The sequence below is a fragment of the Bubalus bubalis genome, chromosome 23 (assembly GCF_019923935.1).
Source record: "Bubalus bubalis isolate 160015118507 breed Murrah chromosome 23, NDDB_SH_1, whole genome shotgun sequence".
NCBI classification, from domain to species: domain Eukaryota; kingdom Metazoa; phylum Chordata; class Mammalia; order Artiodactyla; family Bovidae; genus Bubalus; species Bubalus bubalis.
In genome coordinates this window covers 17,390,619-17,411,776 of record NC_059179.1, presented here as the reverse complement: position 1 = coordinate 17,411,776, position 21,158 = coordinate 17,390,619, and the positions used below count along the sequence as shown (strand labels likewise).

Genomic DNA, 21,158 nt, shown 5'->3' with positions numbered 1-21,158 from the left:
TTTATGGCCCTAGGGTGAGATCTAAGTTGTCTCCTGCCTCTCTGGGAGGTCTCCAAGATCAAGACGTGGATCTGACCCAGGCGTCTTCAAATGACTGCTTCTGCCCTGGGTCTGACAGCACGTGAGACTTTATGTGAGCCTTTTAAGATTGTAGCCTCCATTTCCTGCAGCTGTCTGGGTCTCTCCAAAGTAAGCCTTGCTGGTTTTCAAAGCCAAATACTCTGGGGGCTCACTTTTCCAGAACAGGACCTGCAGCTGGGGTGTCCCATGTGAGGCTCAGATCTCTCGCATTTGGGGGAAAACCTCTGTAATTGTGGTTATTCTTTCATTTGGGGGTCACCCACCTAGGGGTCACCAACCTAGAGGCATGGGCCCTGACAATACTGTGTCTCCGCCCTTCCAACCCATCTTGCTGTAGTTCCTTCCTTATATCTTTAGCTGTTGAAGATCTTTTCTGGAGGGTTCTGGCCTTTCTCATCAATAATTGCTCTGTAAATACTTGTAATTTTGGTGTGCCTTTGGGAGGATATGAGCATCCTACTCCATCATCTTGAGAAGTCTTCCAAGAAGTGATTGGATTTTGAAGGGAGAGCCAACAGTATTTCCTGACTGGATATGGATAGAAAGCAAAGAGAGAAGTAAATTTGATTCCAAGGTTTCGGGCCTTCCAAAAACTAGGATGGAGTGGCCTTGAGCTGAGAAAGACGGTAGGAGAAACAAGGTTGAGTGGGAAGCTCAGGATCTCAGTTTTGGATGTTTTCAGTTTGAGATGCCTTTGCTAAGAAATCCTATTTGGAGACTTCCCTATGGTCCAGTGGTTAAGACTCTGCACTTCTACTGCAGGGGGCACAAGTTCAATCCCTGGTCAAAGAACTAAGATCCTGCATGCCGCATTGCAGGGTAAAAAACAAAAGAAGCGCCTCTTTGATGTGGAGATTTTGAAATAAGCAGATGACTATACAAGTCTGGAGTTCAAAGGAGAAGACGGTACTGGAGAAACAAATGTGGGCCCCAGATCTGCCCACCGACAGATCAACACCAGCTCTGGGGCAAGTTGAGCCCCTCAGCCAGCCATATTGGGACTGGGCCTTACTTATCAGCAGGCCAACACAAATTTCAGTACATCCCAGATCCTGTAGCCAACTGTGTCAAAAACTGGCCCCACCTACAAGCAGTCCAACACCTGCTCTCAGACCCCTGGGTTCTGCAGTCAAAGACACTGGGACCTGGTCCTATCTACCAGTGGGCCAACACCATCCCTGAGATACCCTGAGATCCAGTTCCACCCCCTGCAGGCTGAGACCAACTTCTGGACACCCTCAGGACCCTATAACCAGAGACTTTGAGATCTAGGTCCACGCACTAGTGGATCCAGGATCTCCTGGATCCCCTGGGCTCTAGCCCCACCCACTATCAAGTCAATACTAGCCCTGAGACCCCTTAGGCCCTGACCACTCCCCCACCAACAGAACAATGATGGCTCTGAGATACCTTGGCTATTCAACTAGCTGCCCCAGTTTCTGGCCCCACTCACCAGCAGGCCAGAACCAGCTTTAGAACACCCTAGAACCCACAGCCAGCCATGTCAGGAACAAGCTCCACCTGCCAGCAGGCCAACTCTAGATCAGGGAACCCTGACCCCACAATCACTACTCTAGAACCTGGCTCTGCCCACCACTGAGCCAGCAATAGCCTGGAGACTCCTGGGGTTCTGCAATCAGCTGCTTCGTGACCCAGCCCCACCAACCTGCAGCTAGCAGCCTCCACACAAAGCGGGACCTGGTAACCAACCAGACTGGGAGCCAGCCATACCTACCAGACCATCCACAGCAGTCAGCCTGCCACAAACAAAAGAAGGCAGAGCCCACCGGGGGACACACCTAGAGCATACAGATCTGGTGACCAGAGGGGAGCGCACTGCTGGGACTCATAGGACGTCTCCTACAAAAGGCCACTTCTCTAAAGTCGGGAAATATAACCAACCTACCGGATACATAGAAATAAAAACAGCAAGTTAGGCAAAAGAGGTGATGGAGGAACATGTTCCAAGGGAAGAAACAAGATAAAATCCCAGAAGAAAAACTAAGTGAAGTTGAAAATGGGCAATCCATTCAGTAAAGAAGTCAAGGTAATGATTGCAAAGATCAAAGAACTCAGGAGAAGAATGGATGACAGAGTGAGAAGTTAGAAGGTTTTAACAAAGAGAAAACACAAGTAAGAAACAGAGGTGAAGAGTACAATAACTGAAATGAAAAATACAGAAGGAGGGATTGTGCTGGTGGTCCAGTGGTTAAGAATTTGCCTTGCAACGCAGGGGATGTGAGTTTGACACCTAGTCACGGAACTAAAGATCCCACATGCCACAGAGCAAGTAAACCCGCACACCACAACTAGAGTCCATGGACATAACAGAGATCCCATATGCCACAACTAAGACCCAAGGCAGCCAAATAAATATTTTAAAAATACACTAGAAGGAATCAACAATAGACTAAGTGATATAGAGGAATGGATCAGTTAATGAGAAGGATGGAGGAAATCACTGAAGCTGAACAAAAAAAGAATTTAAAAAAATGAGGTAAGTTTAAATAAGAGACTTCTCTCTAAGCAGCAGCAGCAGCAAGACTATATCAAGCATTCTAACATTTGCATTATAGGGGTCCCAGAAGAAGAAGAGAGAGGGAAAGGGGCAGAGAACATATCTGAAGATACAGTAGCTGAAAACTTCTTTAACGTGGGAAAGGAAACAAACCTCCAGGTCCAGGAAACACAAAAAGTCCCAAATCAGGATCTACTCAAAGAGATCCTTATCTAAAATCCTCATCTAAAATTATAACCTCCCTAGACTTCTCAGTCCTCTTCCCTGCTTTAATTAGATTACTTATCATCACTAAAATACATCTTATTTTTTTCCTTTGCTTATTATCTGTATGCTACCCAGAACATAAACCCTGTGAGGTTAAGGATTTTGTTTTGCTATCCACTGTATCCTCAGTGCCTAGAACAGTGCTTGATATATACTCTTTGCTCAGTTGAACGAATGAGTCCATCTTCCTTCGGTTGGCTCAGCAGTGAAAGCACAGGATCCTAAACCACTGGACTGCTAGGGAATCCCCCACTGTTGGCTCTTATCCTGTAAACATAATCAAGTCCACTCTAGTCTGCAACATTCTTCCTTTGACCTAACTCATCCCTCAAGTCAGCTCTCTTTCCCTCCACCACCTTACTTCCTGAGTCATGTAATAAGCTCAATGTTCCTACTTTCTTAATATCTCCTGTTTAACCTCTTAATATTCTACTAAGTCAGTTTCCACCAAGAATATTCATAAGCTCCAAATTCCCAAACCTGATCACATCTCTTCCACTGTAAAATGTAACATTAGAGTTTGAAGGGTTTTGCTGGAGGGATTAAGGGTCTGTGGGTAGGAAATACTATAGAGTGCCTCCCAACTCCCCAGAACATTACACTATGGGGCAGGGGTAGAGGCGGGAAGTGTGCTAGAAAAAGAGAAAATACGATACTTCCTCTCATTCTCTTTCTTGCCTAATCGGAAGCTTTGGCACTCCTTCTAGAAGCTTTGGTCTCAAGACACTCTCTTTCTTGGCTTTCTCTTACCTTTCTAGGCTTTCTTTCTGAATCTCTCTTCTTAAGTCTTTTCTCTTTCTATCCCTTTATTGTTGGTGTTTCCTTGGGTTCCGTTCTTCAGCCTCTCTGTTTTCATTCCCTATAGTTTCCAGAGTGACTCATACTTTAAAAGCTCATATTTTCAACCACTGACTCCATGCTCCAACTCCAGCTTCCATTATCTCTTGATTTTGCTCAAACCTCTCCAAGCTTTAGACTCGAATTTCCAGCAACCAACAAAATAGCTCTGCCTTGATTTCTTATAAACATCTCATATTTAGCATGTGCCAGGATGAACTTATTATCTCTCTCTGCCCCTGCCAAATCCACTCTCCCTCCCCCATTCCTAGTCTTATCCATAAATATGTATTAACCCAATTATCCACAGCTAAACTTGAGAATAAATCTTAACATCTCCATCTCCTTCTCTCCCAAAAAACCACCCACTGTCTACATCAGACTCTACCTTATAAATATTGCTTAAATCCAGCCCCTCCCACCCATCCCCCTCCCCTGTGTGCATGCGTGCTAAGTTGCTTCAGTCATATCTGACTCTGCGACCCCATGAATTGTAACCTGCCAAAATCCTCTGTCCATGGGACTCTCCAGGCAAGAATACTGGGACGGGTTGCCATGCCCTCCACCAGGGCATCTTCCCAACGCAGGGATCAAACCCAAATCTCCTGCAGTTTCTGCATTGCAGGTGGATTCTTTACTGCTGAGCCACCAGAGAAACCCACCTCCCTCCCCTCCCCACCATCAATGCCTTAGGGCAGGTCCCCATCATCTCTCACTTAATGGACTATTGCCAAAGCCCAATACAAGTATCTTCCCATTACTCACCAACTTCTTGGTTCATTCCTGCCAGAATATCTCACAAAGCCAAGTCTTATGACCACTAAGTATGATGATTGCATAACTGAAAATACTTTGATATACGCTCTCACATTCTTGTGAAAATCTGTATCCTGAAAAAATTATTTTTTCCCTCAAAAAATGTCAGTGCGTTAGTATTAGGAAATGATATTAATGGCAAACATCACCTCTTCTGAGACAAGACCGCATGACCAGGGCAAATAAGCGGAGGTCTCAGATGGCCCTCATGATACTCATTAACTTGGAGCCAACCAACGCACACTATGGTGCTTCCCTGGTGGTGCAGGGATTAAAAATCTGCCTTGCAATGCAAGGAACAGAGGTTCGATCTCTGGTCTGGGAAGATTCCGCATGCTGCCGGGCAACTAAGCCCATGTACCACAACTACTGAGCCCACACCCTAGAGCCTGTGAGCCACGACTACTGAAGCCCGTGCACCCTAGACCCAGTCTCAATGAGAGGCCCACTTGCGCAACTAGAGAAAGCCCTTGTGCAGCAACGAAGACTAAGTGCAGCCAAAAATAAATAAATAATTGTTTTTTAAGTGCACTATGGGAGAAGAGAAGCGGGATGTGATGGGAGGGGAGAGGGAACTCTTTGGGAAGCCCCCGGGTTTGTTGTTTTGTCTTGCTTTGTTTTGCTTGTTTGTGTGGGGGTTTTTTGCCTCTATGAACTGGTAACCTTAGGTCTACCATGAGTATACAGAGACTTAGAACCGTTCTCCAAAAATGGCATTACTTGGCCAAGATACTAAGCAGTAGGATAGGAGCTCACTCTGCAGTTTAATGGAGGTTTGTTCTCAGCAGAAAAGGGGAAAAGCAAGAAAATGGGCCCAAAGAAGGGTCCTTCCTGAATGGCTTTATGCCTCTGGACAAAAATATCAACAAAATCCTGACAGCTAGTCTGGCTATCCTCTGAAATGCGACTCTATGGCAACAGAACTGTTCTTTCCTGGATCCTAGTAAGATCTTATGGGTAGAGGACTGAGATATCTTCCCACTCACAGAAGGGGGGTTAGAATTTGGTGACTGTATTATTCCAGGATCCAAATGGATCTAAGGGAGTCAGGGGGAGACCACTCATTCCTCATCTCTAACACTGAACTAGGGTGAATCTCCCCTAATGCTTCCTTAAACTCCTTTTAGAATAAGATGAAAAACACTGTTGACTTAAGAAAAATGCACAACGTGGGAGTTGCAAGTTAAGTTTTATTTGGAGCCAAAAGAGGAATATAGATGCGGAAATAGCATGTCAGACAGCCCTGAGAAACTGCTCCAAAGAGTTAGGTGGAAGGTCAGTATATATGTGATTTTGGTGAAGGGGGAGTACATGCACTTAAGCACATATTTTTGCAGAGGTTTCTGCTAATCAAAGGAAGCAGAAGTCCCCAAGAAGAAATTTAGTGCTTTTCTAGATGAGATAAAAGAACTGGGCTCATAAAATCGGCTTCTGAAAGTATCTATCTGAAGACCTGTTCTGCCAGTTTTTCCAGAGCCTCGTTTCTGCTCTCCACTCTGAACTCCCTTCAGGGGATGTTAAAAGCCAGCAGCTGCAGCAGCACATGGTTTTAGGCTTGTAGAGGTAGATGGCAAGAGCCAATTTGTAGCTACAACAAACACATTCATCTGTGCACACATACAGAAAATATCTATTTTCTTTCGAGGGTAAGGCCTTAGATTAAATAAATTTTGCAATAAGGTAGAAAAAATGGTAGAGGGAAAGCCTGCTTCCAAAAATAGATATGATGCAGGAAAGACAGGAAAATATTTATTTATTTTTTGGTTGGATATAAGAGGATGTTGCTCTGAGAAGAGAACACTCTGAGATAGAAGATTTCATGGAAATCTAAAATATTGCAGTTGAATGGAAGTTCATACTAGAGATAATTAAGGAAAATTGAATCAGTGATATAGAGAATAATCTTAGGGAAATATTGTCAAAATACAAAGAAAAATAAAGGAAAGAAAGGAAGAAAGAAAGAAAGAGAAGAAAGATGGAGTAAGTTCAGAGATAAGAGATCCAAATAATAAGTCACTGAAGAAGAAAAGCAAATGAACAAAATACGAGCACTGATTCAAGTTATGACCAGAGAAATCTTTCTTGCCCTAAAGAAGTTCTGAATTTGGAAATCAAGAGGGTTTACCATTTTCTAAGCAAAATCTATAAAAGAAAGTCTATACTCGGTTGTCTTACTGTGAAAATTATGTCAGGAATAGAGAACAGAAAAATATTCAAGCTGAAAAACAGTGTCCTCAAACTTCTTTACAGAATCAAACTCCTCAAAACAATAGAGGAATACCTCCAATTACTTGAAGGGGATAAGGTATCTATAACTTAGATAAGTTGTCACTCTCTTACCACATTGATGCCCTTCTAAAAAATTACTTTCATAGGTACCAGATCATTATGAAAGGAACTAAAATTAAGAACTCAAAAATAGAGAAAGTGAGAAAAGAACTACATGGAAGTTAATTAAATTCACCCTAATGGGTACCAGGTTTCCTTTTGTGGTTATAAAATATTCTAAAATTGATCATAGTGATATCTGTACAATTCTGTAAATGTGTTCATTTACAATGAATCATTTTTTTTTTAAAAAAACAAGTATCACTTCCATAATTGTTTAAGCAAGCTTATATACAGGTATTTTAAAACTCCAAGGAGTGAGCATGCTTCAGGCCAGCTCCTCATTAGAAACCCCAGCATGGGGGCTCTGGAGACCAACACATGGAAGCTCTTCCAGGGAGAGCTGAAACGTTCAGATAAGTGAGCTCTAGAAAGAAGGGATAGCTGGGGGGTTCTGGATTTGAAAGAGACACGTGTACCCCAATGTTCATCGCAGCACTATTTATAATAGCCAGGACATGGAAGCAATCTAGATGTCCATCAGCAGATGAATGGATAAGAAAGCTGTGGTACATATACACAATGGAATATTACTCAGCCATTAAAAAGAACACATTTGAGTCAGTTCTAATGAGGTGGATGAAACTGGAGCCTATTATATACAGTGAAGTAAGCCAGAAAGAAAAACATCAATACAGTATACTAACACATATATATGTAATTTAGAAAGATAGTAATGATAACCCTATATGCGAGACAGCAAAAAAAAAAAAAAATAGGCTTTAAATGTGTTAATTACATGGTATGTGAACTATATTTCAAAATAATAAGATCTACGACTATGGGTTCAAATCTCAACCTCAGCACTTACCAACTGAGAGACTTTAGGAAGGTCAATTAACTAGTTATTCCTTGGTTTCTCATTTTGTAAGAGAGGGACAGCACCAACTTCAAATAGTTGTTTGAGAACTGCAAGTTGATTGGAACAGCATGTGGCTCAATACACTCTATAAACCTGTGGTTTAATGAACTAAACCATCACCACATCCATGTATCAAATACTTACTGTATTAGTCTCCTAATGGCTGCCATAACAAATTACCATAAACTCAATGGCTTAAAACAACACATATTTACTCTTATAATTCTGAAGTTACCAAGTCTGAAATCGGCTTCACAGAACTAAAATAAAGTGTGGGCAGGGCTGCCTTTCCTTTTCCATCTGCTTGACGGCATTCTGTGCGTTCCCCATTCTTTGACTGTGGACCTCTCTCCCTATCCAAAGCCAGTAGCAGAACATGTTGCCACAGTGATTGCACGGCCTTCTTCTGTATCAGGTCTCCTTCTTCCTCTCTCTTATTAGACCATCTGTGATTATCTAGGATAATCTCCCTGGTTTAAATTCCTTAATTTAATGACATCTGCAAAGACTCTTTTTCCGTATAAGGAAACATTCATAAATTCCAGGGATTCAGTGCTGCAATCTTTGCAGCCTACCACCATTACAATATCAACCAAAAAAGAAGAAAAAGAAAATAAATCTATGAAAAAGCCCTTATGATTATTTGCAAGTACACCAAAAAAAAAAAAAAAGAAGAAGAAGAAGACATTAAGCAAAAGATGGTATCAAGAACATCTGACACATCTTACATTAGAAAATATAAGTACTGTACACTGCACTTAGTCTCTCAGTCATGTTCGACTCTTTGTGACCCTGTAGCCTGCAGCCCACCAGGCACCTCAGTCCATGGAGATTCCCTAGGCAAGAATACTGGAGTGGGTAGCCTTTCCCTTCTCCAGGGAATCTTCCCAACCCAGGGATCGGACCCAGGTCTCCTGCCTTTCAGGTAGATTCTTTATCATCTGAGCCACCAGGGAAGCCCAAGAATACTGGAGAGGGTGGCCTGTCCCATCCCCAGAGAATCTTCCTGACCCAGGAATCAAACCCGGGTCTCCTGCATTGCAGGCGGATCCTTTATCAGCTGAGCCACCAGGGAAGCCCACTGCACTATTACTTTGTATTTACCAATCCTTGTTCATTGGAAGCTTTTAAAGTCCTCTGTATCCTGCCTTTTCAGAGCAATGCTTAAAAAATTATTTTGCTGATGACACCTGGCTTCAGAGGTCTTTTGTGCATGTGTGTCTGAGTCTTTATCCACTTGAGCAATCCTGTTTCAATTTTATGTTCAGAAATTCTGACCCTCACCTCCTAAATCTTGCCAACCAGATCCACCTCTTGGCTCTAGCCACCTGGGGCCTGCAATTATTATTTGGAAGGGAAAGATCTGGCAATTTGCATTCATACCACACTTCAATACTTCCTAAAATTATGTAGCCATATAAAGTTCTTCTGCCTAAGATGCTGAGAACTTTATCTCCTCTTCTTTCATCATTCTCAAAACTTTATTGAACTACTCCTTCTCTGCATCTACTTTACTTCTTTTTATAGTCCTGAGTTTCCATTACCACTCCCCATCCTTTTCTAAAAAGCCCTAATAAAAAGTGATTCCCTGGATTCTTTCTCCTGGAATGAAAATGCATAGGTAACAATAAAAGCATATAAAAGTTAATGCACATACACTATAATTTCACATAGGAGAAAATTATGGTTGAGGAGGGATTACCATATAATTGAAATGACTGGATAGATTTACAAATATCCAATTTCATATCTTAAAAACAGAATATATCTTATTCACAAGCATTCACAAATTTGTAAAAATTCACTACATGCTTTGGTTCAAAGAAACCTCAGAAATATTAAAGCCATATTCTCTAATCATTGTGAAATAAAATGAAAAATTAATTAAAAGTAATGATTTAAATAAAAATGACAATTATATGGCACTTTAGAAAAATTATTCTGGGTTAAGAGACAATAAATACAATATCAAAGTTTTTGGAAATATAACACCACAGATTAGAAATGCATTGGATCTATTCATAGTTGTAAATCTCTGTATAAAAATATTAAGATTTCATAAAAACTGTTACAAATATAGCATAAAAACTTGAATATATTTATTATATCAAGAGTTCACATAAATTAATTTCAAACATAAAATCCAGTGAGTAAGAAACAGGCAATGAGAGAGCATACAAAAGGAGAACACTACATGTAAAATGTCAAACTCACTGGCAATTAAACAAATACAAACTAAAACAACATAAAAGTGGGTAAGACTATTAAAAAAAAAAAACCTAATCTCTCAGGGATGTAGCAAAACAGAAACTGTTGTGGAAGCACGAAGGGTCCCACTTTGGTAAAGCAACTTGCTGACAGTAATCAAGAACTTTAAAAAATTTTACAAATTTTAATCCAGTCATCCTGCTTCTGGGAATCTATCCTCAGCATGCAACCCCACACACGGAAAAACTTCACACACAAAGATGTTTACTGGAAATGGCAACAGACTGACTGTTCAATAACAGGGACATTGTTAAACTGCTGCTGCTGCTGCTGCTGCTAAGTCGCTTCAGTCGTGTCCGACTCTGTGCGACCCCATAGACGGCAGCCCACCAGGCTCCCCCATCCCTGGGATTCTCCAGGCAAGAACACTGGAGTGGGTTGCCATTTCCTTCTCCAATTGTTAAACTATGTGACTATAAAAATTATGCTAACAAAGACTATGCTATGAGGCAGAAAATACCTGTCCTTTATTACTGCACTAGAAGTCTGGTTTTAAAATTGTATATACAAGCTCACAATCACAGTGCCATCTCTTAATTTTGCAAAGTCCTAGTCTGCTGCTGCTGCTGCTGCTAAGTCGCTTCAGTCGTGTCCGACTCTGTGCGACCCCATAGACGGCAGCCCACCAGGCTCCGCCGTCCCTGGGATTCTCCAGGCAAGAACACTGGAGTGGGTTGCCATTGCCTTCTCCATTGTGTGAAAGTGAAAAGTGAAAAGTGAAAGTGAAGTCGCTCAGTCGTGTCCGACTTGTAGCGACCCCATGGACTGCAGCCTACCAGGCTCCTCCATCCATGGGATTTTCTAGGCAAGAGTACTGGAGTGGCTTGCCATTGCCTTCTCTGAGTCCTAGCCTAGTATGTGCTAAAAGAGAGAGAACCCAGGCTAGAAAAAGGAACTTCAAGGAAATACACCAAAATACTGTCACGAGTGATTGTTTTTCTTTTCTTCTCTAATTCATATTTCATGTGTTTGTTTTTTTTTTAAAACAAGGTATGTGCCATATTTCTTACATCCTCACGGATATAAAGGAATTGTCCACATCCTTTCTGTGGATTAGAAGGAAATACCTCTTTATGAAGGGCATGTTCCTGGGTCTCTAAATTCATTTTGAAATTCCAGCACAAAAACTGTGGGATGGAAGTATGTTAGGCAAACTCTTTCCTGCCTTCTCTACTCCCACAACTTCTCCTTTCCTTATAATTCCTTCAAGTTTCCAAACCTAAAGAAATTCCATCCATCCTCCCTGCACTCACTTTCCTCCTTTGTGTCTGGGATCCTTCTCACCTCACTTCTGGAGTGCAGACAGTGCCCCTGCCATGCTGCTCCCGGTCTCAGAGTTCTGAATCCTTGCTAGCCCCAGCTCTCTGGCACTCCAGATACCCAGCAAAGTACTCGGGCAGCCAGTACTTCCCAGGTTGGAGGCAGAGAATGAAAGCAGCTTAAGGAATCTTGGAGACACAGAGAAAAGGTGGGAGATATTCAGGAAATCCAACACAGAGCCTTTTTTGTGTAATAACAGATTGTATGTGATTAAGATTCAGATTTGTTTCTTGTGTGGCAAAATTCTGGGATATACACTTACTGAAAGAACAGATGAAAGAAAGAATTAGGTTTCCTATCATCCTGCAATGACATAGCTGATCAGTAACTCAAAGTGGTAGCTTCAGTGGGTGGAGGTCTGGGGAGGGAGGGCTTGGTTGTTCGGTACCAAAATAAGTCCTGAGACTAAGACATGCAATGACCTTATGACATGGTAGTTGAAATGTGGCCTAAGTAGGGGCAGCCTTACCACCACCTGGGAGCTTGTCAGACATGCAGAATCCCAGGCCAGCACTCTAGAGCTGCTGGACCAGAAACTGCACTTTAACAAGGTCCACAGTGATGTACATGCCCTGCTCATTGACGTATAAGAAACTGTCTCAGCACACACACACACACTCACCAAGACAAAGCTAGTACCTCAGCCAATCTGCGCTTTCATCAAACCATGCAGAGGTTTGAGGTTTCTTCACTGCAAGGGCTGCCCTCAATTTTGGTCTCCCTCCAAACTTTTTCAGGGAATGGAGCTCACAGGAAACAGACCAGGGGATGTGCCCCAGTCTTCACCTTCACTCTGCACAGGCAGGTGGGATTAAACATTAATTCTCTTGGGCATACCACTGATTATGAAATCAGAAGCAAGCAAAAGACCACACAAGGGAGAAAATACACTTAAAATGTGGTTTGGCCAAGTATAAGCAAGACTAGTCACTGCCATTTGTAAAAACTGTTTACCAAATGGGCCCAATGATCTTGCAAGACAAACTTTGGATTTCTGCCTTCAAATTTCCAGGATGAACATGTAAATAGGTTCCCTACTTGAAACTTAGAAAATGTGGAAAAGAGCTTTTTACTCTTAAATCTAGCCTGTAGTTTAGGTAAGAGAGAAAACTGGTCTTTAGGCACTGAGGGACTTGGAAGATGCTTACTGTGGGCTCCAGACTCTACTCATCTTTCTAGGTCCCACTGAAGTGTCCTGTCCTTTGAGAAGTTTTCCCCAAAATCATCACTCCCTATTCTGGTTCTCAGGAGATTTTCCTGAAACTTTAAATATGGCTCTTAGGAAAGTAGGAGAACTTAATCTATTAGGAATCCAGGCTTTGCCGCTGGACTCCAAGGGTCTAAATTCCCCCCTTTGCCTATGAATATTACTAGCTGGGTGACCTTGGCCAGGTAACTTCCCTCCACAGCTGTCAGATGGAGAAACCTGTATCATAGGAGGTTTTTGTGAAGATTACATGAGACAATGCACATAAAAATGAGAGTGCCTGGCACATAATAAATTATAATAAAAAATGTTAGCTATGATTATTAGAACTTCACAGAGTCTGGCTTCAATTAGAGTTGGTTGTATGTATGTCTGCCTTCCTTGCTAGACTGTGAGCAAATTGTTTACACCCCACATCTGCCACAGGGACTTACAAATGGAAGATACAATAATATTTGTCAAATGAGTTTGAAGGTATGCCAGGAAGAGGAAAGGGAGGGTGCTGGAAGCAAGTTTAATGTACTTGATGATTTTATCCAGGACCAAGCTCTGCGATACTTGTTTGTCTTCCATTTCCAGAGCACATTGTCTCAGACTTTGGCTGCTGTAAATGGGGCTGGAAGAACACTATTTCTGCAACCAGATGTTTTGTTCAGCTATATGAGGTAGTACTATGAGGCATCTGAAATCTCCAGTTTGGTCCTGGGCTGGAAGGGGAGTTAGGGGCTGAAGTTCAGCCAGAGCTAGACTGGCTAAACTGGGTGCCCTAGCTAGCATAGGGTCACATCAGCTCTGAGGATCACCCACCTAGAAGAGATGTGTTTTGATTCTCAGTGTGTTCACTTAGAGGGGTGTCTTTACATATTGCACAAAAGAGCTGTTTGTACCAGTAGGACTCTACTGCAAACTCAGAGGTCCCCTTGAAAACCAGCCTACTGACACTTGGATGAATATCAACTAAAATAATGTCACTTTGTTTACTATTTATTGAGCACCCATTATGTGAGAAACACTGTGCCTGACACTACAGATCCAAAGGTGAATAAAGAAATTACAGTCGGGGAAGGTTGGGAAGTGATGCAGAAAGCAGGAATATGGACAAGTACGACAAGTGCCACCTTAGGTGTGAGTACAGAGGTAGTAGAAACATCCAACAGATGGCTAATATAAGGCTCAAAGGGTTGGAGAAGGCTTAGAGGAGGGACTAACAACCAAGATAAACCAAGGAGTGAGCACAACAGCTAACATGTATTGAGCACATACTATATACATCTGGCCCTGTTCTGAGAACCCTGCTTGAGAACCCTCATTAATCCTCACAGCACCCTGTGAGGTAGATAACATTATTCTCTCCATTTTAAAGATGAGGAGACTGAGGCTTAAAGTAAACAGTGGAGCTAGATTCAAACCAAGCTGGAGCAGCTTGGTTCCAGACTAAACGGGAAAGAGAGAGCTAAATCAGCCTTAAAGGTGTCTTGCACCAATCTAGAACGAGGAAAGACGCTCCCCAAGTCCCTTGAGGAACTAAAAGTGTCTGGGGGTGGGGACAGAAGTTCCAAGATGACTCAGCTCCATCTGCAGGTTAGAAGGGAAACCAGAGGCAGGGGACAGTCTGCTGTGGACTTCTGAAAACTAGCTGTGTGACTCCTGTCATCTAACCCTTCTTGGCTTCAGTCATAAAAGGCAGTAATTGCCCTTTCATAAAAGGCAATAATAAAAATGCTTGGACTCTACCATAGAGAATGGCCACAGGCACCAAATGGGAAAAAATGCATGTAAACTTGATAGCAAAGCACAGATTGCTTCCCAGACTTGAGATTTCATCAATATCATTTCCCCAGTAGCTTTAAAGATTTGCAAACCGAATCGACAGTGTCAGGGCAGTAGCAGGAAGACTTTGAATTGGAGCAACAGAATGGGGAAATAGCCCCTTGGACCCTGTGTCCATCACCTGCATCCAAACTCACCACTTACTGTGTGATGCCAAGGCAAGCTACTCTCTCACTATCTCAATGCCATCATCTGGGAAATGGGGATGATGATAACACTCACTTTATAAGTCACGGGGAGTGGCTTAGGACGGCTCCCAGCACAGAGGAAAGACGATGTTAACAGCTATCATTTTTATCATTATTAAGAACTCTATTGGCTACTCATCCCATCCCTCCACATTCGATGTGATAAAAACACGTGGGGATACTAGAAACCGGAGGTAATGAAGGTTTGCAATCCTACACAAGCACGCTGCTGCAGACATTCTTCCTGGCTCCCATGGGCTGGCAAGCAGCTGGCTCTCTGTGTTCTCTGTCCTGGCAGAAAATGCCCAAAAGAGGTAAAAGACAGAGACTGCACACCATCTGTGCAAACCAGGCTGCTCTCGTAGTTTTTAGACAGAATCTAAAGTCAGTCAGTCAGATAAGCCTTACTTTTTTAAGATAAAACTGTTCTTGGAGACTTCCCTCCCCTCACTCCCCATACTCATGCACACTCCCCGACACCTCCCAAGAAAGGTTTAGCGTTTTGCAAGACATACTCTGGGGTCCTGTTGAGACAGCCTCTTGCCACATTAACTTCTCTAATTCCAGGCAGAGAAGTCTTTTCTAATTTCACAACAGGAAAGCACACAGGAAATTCGAGAACAAAGCAAATCTACACAGGCAGCCCAGCATCTTCCAGCAAACGCCGCCGTGAGGTACTGACCCGAAGCAAGACGACTCCGGACTGCAAAAGAGGCAGCTGCCTCCTAAACTGTGAGGGGACGGAAGAAGTCTTTTGCCTCTAAAAAACCAGATCTGAATACCAATTGCTCATAAATATTCATGAGCCGCTCCAGCTTGCTCAGGAGTCACCCTTGACTGTAACCCTGGAGCTTGGCTTTGTAAAATATTCCCCAAAGTTTTTTCTCTCTGCCTCCTCTCGGAAGGAGAGGGTGGGAAAGTGTATATAGGGCTTTTTGCCTCTTGCTCTTTCAAGTACTTGCTCTTGGTCTGGGCTTTTGGTTTCCTTTTTTTGTTTTTTATTTTTATTTTTTCCTGGTCTTAAGGATTCAGATCAAATCAATTTTGCTCTTACCCCTTCTATCTTCCATAACTGGCAGCTTTTGTTTTCTTCCTCTTTGCTCTTTATTTTTCAGCCTCTGCTTGCTGTGGTCGGTCTCAGTGAAAGAGGTACTCAAGGAACAGAGATATAACAGACCCTCGGGATCGTGGGAGGGGCTAAATTAGCCTGCCCCGTTTCGGAAGGAACCTCAAACCCTATGTCTTTTTCATTGACTGAAGGACAGACTTGCCGAGGAGTTCAGCAGCTCATTCCCCTAAAGCTTGCCCGGGCTGTAACTTTTTCTGTCTTGAGGCAATGTGTGTTCAGATCTCTCTTCAGATTTTCCCTCTCTCTCTGATACAGAAATCCATTCCCCCCTCCCCAGCCTTGAAAAATGTATCTTGTCTGCAAGCAAATAAAAAAAAGCGATTTACTTTTTGCAACTTTGAAGCAAGCTAACAAGAAACTTGTTACCTTGATACCCACTGGAAAAAGGACGGGACTCAAGAACAGTTGTGCTGGCCCCACAAATCCGATTATTTCTGATTCCCTGATGAGCATTCCCTTTTTGGAGTTCATTACGCCAGAAGAGCACCGGGTCACCCAAGCAAAGGTCGCGGCGGCTTGAGAAACCGTGGTATTGGTTGGAAGGCATGGTGGGACGGCAGAGAAGGCTGGTCGCTGGGAACAGCTGTCTAGCTGTGCTGATGCCAAGTTATCTACCTTTTCCAAACCTTCACCTCCTACCTCCGAAGTCTTATAGGCAGGAATTGCCACACCTAGGCTTTGCCACGGTGACCCAAATACAGACTGACCAAAGCATTTTAAAAAACGGTGTCTATGAAGTTATTTTGAAATCAGGATAAGAGACAACCCACAGGAAGGTAAGTTCCCAAGTCTTAAGGCAGCCTGTTTGGGCACCTTCTCCCTCCACGATGCTGTCAAACTTTAGCATTTTAGGTTTCAAAGAGACCCGACATGTAGTCTAAGCGAGGATAGAGATGTGGAGATGGTAAGCTACAAGTTCATGTTCACTTTGAGAGCAGGGAGCTGGTCTCTCTCACTTGCTACGATGCTCTCCAGCACCTGATACAGTTTCTCCCACAGTGTAGGTGCTTAGTAGATTTTTGATGAATGGTTGAGTTAATAAATAGCAGCAAAGCAGAACATAAATCTGATTTCACTAATTCGTAGTTCATGTTTTTTCTACATTGTTTCTTCCGCATGAGAATTTGTATCTAAAATCAGTTACACCATAAGACATTTTGAAAGTGAAAGTGAAAAATTGCTAATTCCTGCCTGACTCTTTGCAATCCCACAGACTATACAGTCCATGGAATTCTCCAGGCCAGATTACTGGAGTGAGTAGCTGTCTCTTTTCCAGGGACTCTTCCCAACCCAGGGATTGAACCCAGGCCTCCTGCATTGCAGGCAGATTCTTTACCATCTGAGCCACCAGGGAAGCCCAAGAATACTGGGGTGGATAGCCTATCCCTTCTCCAGAGAATCTTCCCAGCCCAGGAACTGAACCAGAGTCTCCTGCATTGCAGGTGGATTCTTTACCAGCTGAGCTATCATTTTACTTCCAAATACATTCCATAAGCTATTAAATTGGTGACCACTAAAGTCTATTTTTTACTCTATAAAAATATATTCTCCACTATACTTTTAATCATACTTTAATAAAGGCAGGGGCTTTTTTTTTTTTTTTTTCAGTTTAGGTGTTTCTGTTATTTGCTCAGTGCTCAGCAGCATACTATGTGCTCAGTGTTTCATGCTGGACTTTCCTGGTGGTCCAGTGGTTAGGACTCATGCTTCCATTGCAGGGGGCACGGGATTGATTCCTAGTCAGGGAACTAAGATCCTAATGGCACAGCGCCCGCCCACCCCACCTGCCCAAAAAAGTTTAGTGCTTTAATAAATCTGAGTCTGCATAAGACTCCTTCTTTACCTTACTAAAGGTTTCAGAGTTAAAGCATTTGCCATTTATAATAAAAACTAGTTATACTAAATGAGAATTCAGTGGATGCCTTTTCCAGATACCAAGATTTCTAATAAGAAACATTAGTTTGGTATTTGTCCTATTGTGGTGAAAATGTTTTTAATTGATGTGATGGATATATCTGTAAAAACCAACAATTTTATAATGGGTTTATGACTGTCTGGGCATCATTGTTTCAGAGAAAAGTTCCAAAAAGAACATGTCTACAAAATATCCTGTGAACTATAGGTTGGAAAAAAGACTGTCAAAGCTAGAAGGAGAAAAAAAATGATCAAGATTCACAGTGAGTGAGAGGTTATGTGGGAGAAACAGACAAGCATCTGAACATGTCAAGGAGAGCCCCCTCCAGAACATGCCCTCTTCTCATTACCCGCAGTGCTTCCACACTGGGCCAAGCCACATCCTCTCGCATCTGGTTTATTATGATCGCCTTCCCACTAGTCTCCCAGATGCTGCTCTCAATCCTGCTCAGTCATTCTGTACCCAGTACTCACAGTGATTCAGTTAAAACCAAACCAAGCATATCACTCTTCTGCTCAAAACCTTCCCGGGGCTCCCATCTCACTCCAAGCATAAACCAGTTCCTACCTGGCTTGCTCCCCAGCACCTCTCTGACTTTCCTGTTGTTCTCTTCATGTTGCCCCTGCTCTAGCCTCAGAGTCTTTGCACTTGCTGCTCTTTCTGCCTACAGTACTGTTCTCCCAAATACCCACGGAGCTCATTCCTAAGTCTTTAATAGACTACTGTCTTCTATCCTAGCACAAGATAATGACCTCTAGTGTTTTCCACGAAAATGAACTAAGGTTTTTTGGAAAGACGGCAAATTCCAAGTCTGAGGCAGGAAGTGTATAAGATGAGATTGGAACATCTTGTCGTACCAGAAATAAAGGACACTGTCTAAAACTACTAGGGTCATTCCAAAAGGACTCAGGAGCCAACTTCAATTGGCTTCTGCTGGCCAAAGTAATAAAAAATTTGAGTGGCAATAATAAGTAATAACTGAAATGTATTGAAACACATTAGATATATTGACACTCATGTATTCATGATGGTACTATAAAGAAATCATTGTTCATCTTTGGAACCAATTCATTATTCCAAAAAAATGTAAATAAAAAAGGAAAATATCAACACTCAACCTGCCTTTGCTGCACAAACTGCACCAATAGAAGGGCCAAATAGTTGATGAAGAGGGAGAAGTTTCTCCCTCAAGTATTCCAGATAATTAAAGAAAAAAATTTGAGTATAACCATTGTGCAAACAATCTCCCTGCAAAAAAAAAAAAAAAAAAAAAGAAATAAACCTAAGCATAATCACCAGTGATTGTTTATATCACAAAAGTAGGTATGAACATTCATTGACAACCTTCTGATGGAGGTATATAGCACAACTTCTGAAGCAGTCTTGCCAACATTGAAGCTTCTAGATCCAACTACCAGCTCACAGGAGGCCTGGGGGCACTGAAAACCAAGTTAAAAGGCTCCACAGGAATGCAGTCAGTAAAACTTGATCTGGAGGAAACACTATAAAATAACTCAATTTCTTTAACAAGGAAGTTGTAGGGAAGAAAAAAGAGGATGAGGCGCCCATAGACTAAAAGAAATTTAAAAGATATACCAAGAAAATGCAGTAACTAGGCCTTGAAATCCTGATTTAAACCAATTTAAAAGAAACTTCAGGACAACTGAAGAAATTTGAACACTGGACATTATATAATATTAAAGAGCTCTTATTTTTAAAGATACATATAATATTGTGGTTATTTTTTCAAAAGTATATATCTTTTGGAAATACATGCTGAAATATCTACAGACGAAGTCTGAGACTAGCTTCAAAAAGCAGTATTAGCAAGGTGAAAAGACAGCCTTCAGAATGGGAGAAGATAATAGCAAATGAAGTAACTGACAAACAACTAATCTCGAGAATATACAAGCAACCCTACAGCTCAACTCCAGAAAAATAAATGACCCAATCAAAAAATGGGCCAAAGAACTAAATAGACATTTCTCCAAAGAAGACATACAGATGGCTAACAAACACATGAAAAGATGCTCAACATCACTCATTATCAGAGAAATGCAAATCAAAACCACTATGAGGTACCATTTCACACCAGTCAGAATGGCTGCGATCCAAAAGTCTACAAGTAATAAATGCTGGAGAGGGTGTGGAGAAAAGGGAACCCTCTTACACTGTTGGTGGGAATGCAAACTAATACAGCTGCTATGGAGAACAGTGTGGAGATTCCTTAAAAAACTGGAAATAGAACTGCCTTATGACCCAGCAATCCCACTGCTGGGCATACGCACTGAGGAAACCAGAAGGGAAAGAGACATGTGTACCCCAATGTTCATCGCAGCACTGTTTATAATAGCCAGGACATGGAAGCAACCTAGATGTCCATCAGCAGATGAATGGATAAGAAAGCTGTGGTACATATACACAATGGAGTATTACTCAGCCATTAAAAAGAATACATTTGAATCAGTTCTAATGAGGTGGATGAAACTGGAGCCTATTATACCGAGTGAAGTAAGCCAGAAAGAAAAACACCAATACAGTATACTAACGCATATATATGGAATTTAGAAAGATGGTAACAATAACCCTGTATGTGAGACAGCAAAAGAGACACTGATGTATAGAACAGTCTTATGGACTCTGTGGGAGAGGGAGAGGGTGGGAAGATTTGAGAGAATGGCATTGAAATATGTAAAATATCATGTATGAAACGAGTTGCCAGTCCAGGTTCGATGCACGATACTGGATGCTTGGGGCTGGTGCACTGGGACGACCCAGAGGGATGGTATGGGGAGGGAGGAGGGAGGAGGGTTCAGGATGGGGAACATATGTATACCTGTGGCAGATTCATTTTGGTATTTGGCAAAACTAATACAATTATGTAAAATTTAAAAATAAAATAAAATAAAATAAAAAAAAACAAGATTACAGATGAAGTGATAATTGTTGAAGCTGGATAGTGGGTACATGGGGATTGGATTTACTATTTTCTCCATTTTGTATGTTTGAGATTTCTGCAATAAAAGATAAGAAAGAATCTTAGGTGAAAAAGTGGGAAACTGATGATATGCAATAGTTTTATCAGGGAATTGTTCCAGAGTTTTAAAGACATGATTTAATATTTACTGAGACAGTAGCCATACGTAAAATCAGCTTGGGGGTTGAAAGAGGACAAGGTTCATCTGGGTTTTTTTAATTGCTATAATTTGAAGCCTCAACATTTCATTTAAGAAGCAAATAGTCAGATGAAAGAGATTATTTGTAAGAGTTATTTGAAAAATAAAAGTAATTGAACAACAAACTCGTCAAAGCTAAAAAGTTGTTATACTAGCATAAGCCAGAATATTCACTATGCACTTTTTTTCCCTGCAGCACAGTAATCAGGCAGCTATATCAGGATTTTCTTAGATTTCTTTGTGGAACATAACATTAGATGTAGAATTTAAAAAGGACTATATACTCTATCCAACATGCAATATCCACAGCGTGTTCTGACTACTTGAGGCACTCTCCATACACCCAACAGTTACAA

General features: G+C 41.9%; 1 protein-coding gene across 6 annotated transcripts in view; it reads right to left on the bottom strand.

Annotated features, from left to right (window-relative positions):
* Positions 1-16,314, bottom strand: part of ENTPD1 (ectonucleoside triphosphate diphosphohydrolase 1) — a 100,518-nt gene extending 84,204 nt beyond the window's left edge. For 2 of the 6 annotated variants that reach the window (XM_006067826.4, XM_025274359.3), the window contains exon 1: positions 15,637-16,021. In XM_006067826.4, coding sequence (XP_006067888.3) covers positions 15,637-15,652 — 16 coding nt within the window. In that variant the 5' untranslated portion in view covers positions 15,653-16,021. Of the gene's footprint in view, positions 1-15,097; positions 15,555-15,636; positions 16,022-16,077 lie in introns of those variants that run through there. The other 4 variants (XM_044935267.2, XM_025274360.3, XM_044935265.2 and 1 more) reach the window with 4 other exon arrangements.
* Between the last annotated feature and the right edge of the window lie 4,844 nt (positions 16,315-21,158).